This window comes from Apaloderma vittatum, unplaced genomic scaffold (assembly GCF_000703405.1).
Source record: "Apaloderma vittatum isolate BGI_N311 unplaced genomic scaffold, ASM70340v1 scaffold24494, whole genome shotgun sequence".
Taxonomy (NCBI): Eukaryota; Metazoa; Chordata; class Aves; order Trogoniformes; family Trogonidae; genus Apaloderma; species Apaloderma vittatum.
In genome coordinates, this window is record NW_009712472.1 from 6,802 (window position 1) to 13,966 (window position 7,165).

The following is a 7,165-nucleotide window of genomic DNA, read 5'->3' on the forward strand; positions in this document are numbered from 1 at the left end:
CCCAGCCTCTCCTGGCATCTCCCATCAGGAAGGGCAAGGAAGGGACCCTGGCTTTTATCCTGCAAGGCCATTAATATTCTCTGGCCAGAGCTATGCCTCTGTGGGATTTAAAATATAGTGATTGTTTCTCTTCTGTAGGTCTTGGGTTTTATCCTACTCAATGCTTTCCCTTGATTAGCTTTGCCATGCTGCTAGCTCTTAAGGGCAAAGAGGAGGGTCATCCTCAGGTGTTTTACTCCCCCCACTCTTGTCTGTATGTCTGTCTTCCCTGCATGCCCCGCCTCTGCCCTTTTTTTTTTCTAATCCCCTTTGTCCGGGACACAAATCTTTTGCAGCAGCTTTGCAAAAGCTCTGGGAGGCCTTGTCACAGGAGAGGAAAAAAAAAAACAGCCAGCAGCATCCAGCCATGCAGGGGCAAGGGAAGAGCATTTCAACTTGGGGATGGGAGACCCACTGCTCTTGGTGTGCTCTCTTCTCTTCCATGCCCTGGTTTCTGGCCTGATGAACCAGCTGCGTAGCTGCAGCTGGAATGCCTGGAGCTGTCTGGTGCCATCCCTGGCTGCTCCTCCATCCTGTGCCCAGCATGGGCTGGCACTGGAATGCAGAAGAGCTGTCTTGTGTGGCTTCATCCTGCCTGCTTCTGCTTTTGCCCCCACTGGCCTAATTTTTTGGGAGGTGATGCTCCCATTTGCCCTAGCAAGGGTCACTTCCACAGGGCAGAGACAGACACAAGCTGGGGTCCTGGGTGGCATGACGAAGCTGCCAGGTTGTTGCAGGTTATGGCTAGGCTGGCCACTAAACACTGACAGATGCTTTCTAGCCCCCTCTCCCTCCCCAAACAGGAAGGAAAAGGGAATGAGGCAGATGGACTTACAAACTGAAAAAAAGAAAATTAAACCAGCTTTAGTGAGTAAGGAAATAGTAAGAATAGTGAACTATCTACATATATACAAAACAAATATTGAACCCGACTTACCCCCCTCCCGATAGCAGTTCCCACTGATGCTGCAGAGCAGGCGGCGCTGGGGCAGTCACGGGCATAGAGGCAAAGGGGAGCTGGATATAGGAGCTGGATTCAAGAACTCGAGATCGGGATCAAAGGCAGAAGATCGGATGGAGTCCTCCCTGGATGCCAGCCATTGCAGAACAGAAGAGAGAGACCTAAACCCTCGTGATCCCTCAGTTTTTTACTGAATATGACATATATGGAGTGGAATACTCTTCTTGGTCACTTGACCTGCCTGTAACTCACCCAAGGTGCAACCTTTTACTTCCTTGTGACCCCTCTTACTTTCCAGCACCCCCAGCGTGGCACACAAGAGCCAGCAGTGACCTTGGTGACTATAGGAATAAATACCAGCAAGAGCCTTTCTGCATACCAATCCCAGGCAGTAACTGTAAATATCAGGTGTTACCACTGCCAGTAGCAGACACTGTCTGCAAAATCATGCTGCTAACTTCAGAAAGTGTAGCCTCTAAGAAGAGACTGAGCTGAGAAGTAAAAGTCACTGAACAGAATGGGTTCTGTTTAGCTCAAATCAGGACACAGATGAACCCCAGGAGCCATTGGAGATGTGACTTCTTGCATGGTCTCTGCACCTGTTTCTCTTTGCAGTGGCCATTTACGCACCCTCAAAACACTAACCATGCACTGGCAGGAATGGGCAGCCCCTGTGGCTGCCTGTGGTGCCCAGAAAGGCTGGTGCTGTTTCAGTCTGGATCTCAACAGAGACCTCCAAGTCCCCATTTGGAGCTGTGGGTTGGGCAGTTGCTATGGAGATGTCACTTCCAAGCCCTTTCTCCTGAGACAGCAGCTCTGACTTTGGTTATTAGTCTGCCCTGGATGCAGGAGGCATCTGGAGCATCTGAATCACTCTGCCTTCAGTGGGCAGGTGCGCGGGGATCCAATACCCAAGCCCCTCTTTCGTGCTGGAGCTGGGTTCCTGAACCCACAGCAAAGGGCATCCAAGTAGCACTGTGCTGCAGTTTCACGATCAGGCTGGATCCTGACTCTGCTTCCCACCCTCCACTTGCCTGCCTTGCTGGCAGGGATTGGCGGATCTCAGGCCAGAGGTGGCAGATTCTTCCCAGAGGAGAATCTATTGTGACAATGGAGGAGGAATTTGGAGCAGAAAGCATCCTTATTCATAACACCAGGGCATCTAGCCCCATGGAGTGCAAGCTGCATCATGCCTGGGGCTGCTTGGGAAGGCCCCAGCTTGAATCCCAAGTGGATGCGAATCCCTGCCAAATGCTGACCCCAGGGTGGGTCACATTGGGGCTGTGATGGAGGGAGTTCTGTCAGCCTTGATGCTGTACAGCCTCCTCATCCCTGGCAGTGTCAGGGAGCAGCTAGGGGCTGTGAGCATGGGAGCTGTGTCATACAAGCCTTCAGGGTCATTTCAATGTCACCTAACATGGCTGACGGCTGGATCTCATGATTACCCTGCTGGTTTGGGTTTCTTATGACACATCTGTTGTTTCAGAAAAAAAAATCATAAACTCTTTATGGGGGAGAAAAAAAGCAGCAAGTGAGGAGAAGAAGCCATGCAGTCTCCAATTTCCATGGCAACATCCTTTCCACCAGGGATGGGAAACAGCAGGCTCTTGTTTTCACTGGCAGTGTAACACAAGGGTTTAATCACCCTGCTGGTTCTGGGTACCCAAAATAAAATGCAGGGGAGGAGAGACAGGAGCCAGAGGGGGCTATGGAGGAGCCCAAATGGGGCCATGGCTGCTCTCACCCCATAGTGCCAATGCCTGTGGCTTTGGGCATGACCTTCCCAGGTGTGGGCTGAAGGGAGGCTGTAATCCTCCCATGCTGGTGCTGGGCTCCTGTGGGCAGATATTGAAGCAAGAAGGAGCCTGAGGGAAGGAGCTGTTTTTTTTTCCCCACACTGTGCCCAGCAGGATGCTTGGGCAAGGCTCGGCCCTGCTCCCTTAGTCTGGTGCAGACTCTGCCATCCATGGCACCCACTTTGCTGGAACTCTTTGGGTCTGGGGTCTCTGGACCCATTTGTAGAGATGAAGCATCCTGGTCCTGCTTTCGAGGACCATTTCAGACTTAACACCATCACTCTTCTCTCACAAGTGTGTGTTGGGGGTACCATGGGTGGCCAGGTGGCCTCATGTTCCCATCTCTTTGCCCCCAGCTATCCTGAACCCGAAGCAGCCCAAAGAGACACCAAAAAGCTTCAGCTTTGACTATTCCTACTGGTCCCACACCACGGTAAGTGACAAGAGGCCTGAGCCTGCCTGGAGCACTGAGCTAGGCTGCTGAGAGACAGGAGGGCCTCCTTGATAAACTTCTACTTGACTCCCTCCTCTCTGCAGCCCACAGACATCAACTATGCATCTCAGAAGCAAGTGTACAGGGACATTGGCGAGGAGATGTTACAACATGCCTTTGAAGGCTATAATGTCTGCATCTTTGCCTATGGGCAGACAGGTGCTGGAAAATCCTATACCATGATGGGGAAGCAGGAGAAGGACCAGCAAGGAATCATCCCACAGGTATTGCCTGGTGAAAAGCTTCTTGTTCCCCTGATCCTAGTGGGTTGCCCAAAGGAAAAGAGGAGTGGGGGAGAGAAGAGGGGAACAAGGGAGAAGCAGGGCCAGGCATTGCCAAGATCTACCACAGTCCTTCTGTGACGGCAAGTCGCCACAGCTACACCGAAGGGTGAAGAGACAAGGAGAGTCACACTGGCCTCGTGCTGAGACCAGATGAATTACAGTCTAGCCACATGAGGCTGGTGTTTGTGAGCAGTAGTCCAAGAACCAAGCTGCTGGCAGCTGTGCTAGCCAAGAGCTGCTGCATGCTGCCCCAACAGGGCACCAGGGGTGGTCTCAGGATGCTGAGCCCCCCAAGGGTGCAAGAGTGGGTTTGCCAGCTCCCCAGGAGTTGTCCCAGCACTCAGAGGCTCTATTTTTAGGAGCGAGAAGGTAGAAGCTCCTGTGGCCTGGGCACCCCAGGCAGGAGCATCGTTCTGGTGGGGGACTGAGGAGTCTGGCTCTTCTTTTCACAGCTGTGTGAGGACCTCTTCTCCCGCATCAATGACACAACGAATGACAACATGTCCTACTCTGTGGAGGTAGGCACCCTTTGCTTGCCTAGTCTGGCTCCAGCCTCCTGCCTGGCTCTGCAAGCCTCTTTGGGAAGTCCCTGGATGTGAGCTCGGTGGGCAGGACCTGATTCTGCCTAAGTGCTGAGTATCTACATCCTGACAGCCACTAGCCCTGCCTATGCCTTCTGCTTAGGTGAGCTATATGGAGATATACTGTGAGCGTGTGAGGGACCTCCTGAACCCCAAGAACAAGGGGAACCTGCGGGTGAGGGAGCATCCCCTTATGGGCCCCTACGTTGAGGACCTTTCCAAGCTGGCTGTGACCTCCTACAATGACATACAGGACCTCATGGATTCTGGGAACAAGGCCCGGTGAGTTGGGGCAGCAGGAGATGGCCAAGATTTGAGAGCTTGCAGGCATCTCCAGAAGATCCTGCTTAACTTCCTTGTTTTGCCAGTCTGGCTACTCTGGAGGTGGCAATCTCCTCCTGTTTGTGCACTGGGTACCCCCTCACATTGGATACCACCCCTATCTTACCTGCTCCCTGCTCTCTAAACATGTTGGAGCCAGTGGGAGAAAGTCTGGACTTTTGCACATCTCCTCCCAGCGTACTCTCCTGTCCTCCGTACTTGAGTTCCCGTCATGTATCCCGTCTTGAAATAAGCTCCAGCCCCATTGCCAGCTGCTCCAGTGTCCCCATGTTATAATTCCCTGCTCTCCTCTCTCTGCAGCACAGTGGCTGCCACCAACATGAATGAGACCAGCAGCCGCTCCCATGCCGTGTTCAATATCATCTTCACACAGAAGCGACATGATGCTGAGACGGACATCACCACTGAAAAGGTGAGAGCAGAGCCTTGGGGTCTTACTTAGGGGAACACGCATGGACCTGGGAAGGGATTGATGTGCTACTGATAGCACTTGGGATGAGATGGTGTGGCATGATGGAGGGTTGAAACAGATCAGTCCCAGGCACAGTCTGGGTGCGCAGTCGCTGGCCCCCAGGCAGGATATTTGGCAGCTGGTGCCCTGGAGCTCTGCCTGCAAGGACGTTAGCCCTTCTCCTGGCCAAATCCTAGCAAGGATGACTCCACAGAGCCCACCTCTGCCTTCAGAGCAATGTCACCTTGTGAGAGGTCTTTGCTTCCTCCTTGGCTCTGTGCTGGGGCCCTGTTTGCTGTGTCTGTCAAGGCTGACAACCTTGTCTTTACCTGCAGGTCAGCAAAATCAGCTTGGTGGATCTGGCAGGGAGTGAGCGAGCCGACTCCACTGGTGCAAAAGGCACAAGACTAAAGGTGAGAGCTCGTACAAGATGCCCTTCTGCCAGTGTGCATGCCACATCCTGCCTCCTCTTATCCAGCTGTGACATCTCCTTTCCTTGCCTGGTTCCTTGCCCACTACACTGCCAAAATCCTTGGCAGGGTTTAAAAGGTTTAAAAGCTGCCCAGTGCCAGTTCTACCAGGGTCTATGAGTCCATCTGGGAGGTGCTGGTTACCCAGTAGGACCAGCTTCTCTATGCCCACCCTGTGTACTGGGACTTTACCATCCCTCTGGTGCACCAGGCTTTAGAGCCACTGAAGTGGGGCCTGTGCATCTGGGCTTTTCTTCTCTCCACCAGGAAGGAGCAAACATCAACAAGTCCTTGACCACACTGGGGAAGGTCATCTCTGCTCTGGCTGAAATGGTAAGTGGTTGGAGCACAGATGAATGGCAGCGCTGTGGGGGCATGGGCTCAGATCAGCAGCAATGGGCTCAGGTCCGAGGGATGGAACATCTCAGTTCCAAGGGATGGGCAGATACATCCCAAACTGTTCCCAAGGCTGGGACAAGCTGGACTGGTGAGGCTGTGGTCTCCCTGGAGACCTGTGCCCACAGCTCTCTGCTTAGGGGACAGGATGCTGTGGTGAGTGCTGAGGAAGGGAGCAGCTCACTTTAACAGTCTCCCTGGTTTCTTTGCAGGATTCGGGGCCAAACAAGGTAGGTGCTCTGGCAAGGCTGGGGAAAGAGGGGTTGGTTTTTAGCAGTCAGGTGGGAGTGGGTTGCAGGGTGGTTAGGGGGTAAGGCTCTGCCTGGACCCAAGCCATGCTTCCTCTGCGGGCTGTCAGAGCCCTCAGCATTCTCATCACCCTACTCACCCTGTGGCTCTTGGTACCTGGTGTTAAACACCCTCCCCTGGCCCAGGTAGAGCAGGATCTGTGGACCTGAGCAGAACTGTTTGAGGTCATGGTGGCCAGGCAGAGCCATCTTCATCTAAGTCCCCATGGTTGGGGACCAGCTGTCACCTTCTTTTTGAGGAGAGCAGGCAGCCTGACAGTCCTTCCCTCTGCTCTCCATCCACCAGAACAAAAAGAAGAAGAAGACGGATTTCATCCCCTACCGGGACTCGGTGCTGACCTGGCTACTGAGGGAGAACCTGGGTGAGGACATGGGTGGGAGGTATGGGCTCAGTGGCAAGCATGGCTGCTGAGCGGAGAGTGATGGCTGGTGTGGGGACCAGTGTCTCTCTGATGTAATTGTATGTCTCTGGGCAGGGGGCAACTCCAGGACGGCCATGGTTGCTGCTCTCAGTCCTGCTGACATCAACTACGATGAGACTCTCAGCACTCTCAGGTAGGAAGAAGTACTCTTGCCTCCTCACAGCAGGAGTGGGCAGAGGGCATCTTGGAAACCCAGGTACTGCCACATGCTCTTCTCGCCTTTGTGGCAAGTCTGGCTGAGGGAGTGCTGTAGGAGGACCCTGCAGCCTCAGGCTGGAGGCCAAAGGATTGTTCTGGAGCTGGGATCCTCCAAAGGATCGCTTACTGGAGGGGTTCTGTGGCACTCCTCCTTGCCCAGCAGCTGGGAGTTTGCCCTCCCCACTGCTTCCCCCACTGCTCAGGGCTCTGCCTTTCCCTAGGTATGCTGACCGTGCCAAGCAGATCCGCTGCAATGCTGTCATAAATGAGGACCCCAACAACAAGCTCATCCGGGAGCTGAAAGATGAGGTGGCACGCCTGCGTGACCTTCTCTACGCCCAGGGCCTTGGGGACATCATTGACAGTAGGTACCACTCAGGGCTCTCAAGCAGTAGCTGCAGGCAGAGGCAGGCTGGAGACTTCC

At 53.8% G+C, this 7,165-nt stretch overlaps 1 protein-coding gene across 2 annotated transcripts in view; it reads left to right on the forward strand.

The window, feature by feature from the left end:
* The window catches only part of KIF1A (kinesin family member 1A), a 33,812-nt gene that overhangs the window by 1,940 nt on the left and 24,707 nt on the right, over positions 1-7,165 (forward strand). For both annotated transcript variants that reach the window (XM_009868006.1, XM_009868005.1), the window contains exons 2-12: positions 3,153-3,229; positions 3,334-3,513; positions 4,026-4,091; positions 4,258-4,436; positions 4,797-4,908; positions 5,283-5,360; positions 5,685-5,750; positions 6,026-6,043; positions 6,408-6,483; positions 6,598-6,676; positions 6,963-7,105. In XM_009868006.1, the coding sequence (XP_009866308.1) occupies positions 3,153-3,229; positions 3,334-3,513; positions 4,026-4,091; positions 4,258-4,436; positions 4,797-4,908; positions 5,283-5,360; positions 5,685-5,750; positions 6,026-6,043; positions 6,408-6,483; positions 6,598-6,676; positions 6,963-7,105 (1,074 nt within the window). The remainder of the gene's footprint in view (positions 1-3,152; positions 3,230-3,333; positions 3,514-4,025; positions 4,092-4,257; positions 4,437-4,796; positions 4,909-5,282; positions 5,361-5,684; positions 5,751-6,025; positions 6,044-6,407; positions 6,484-6,597; positions 6,677-6,962; positions 7,106-7,165) is intronic.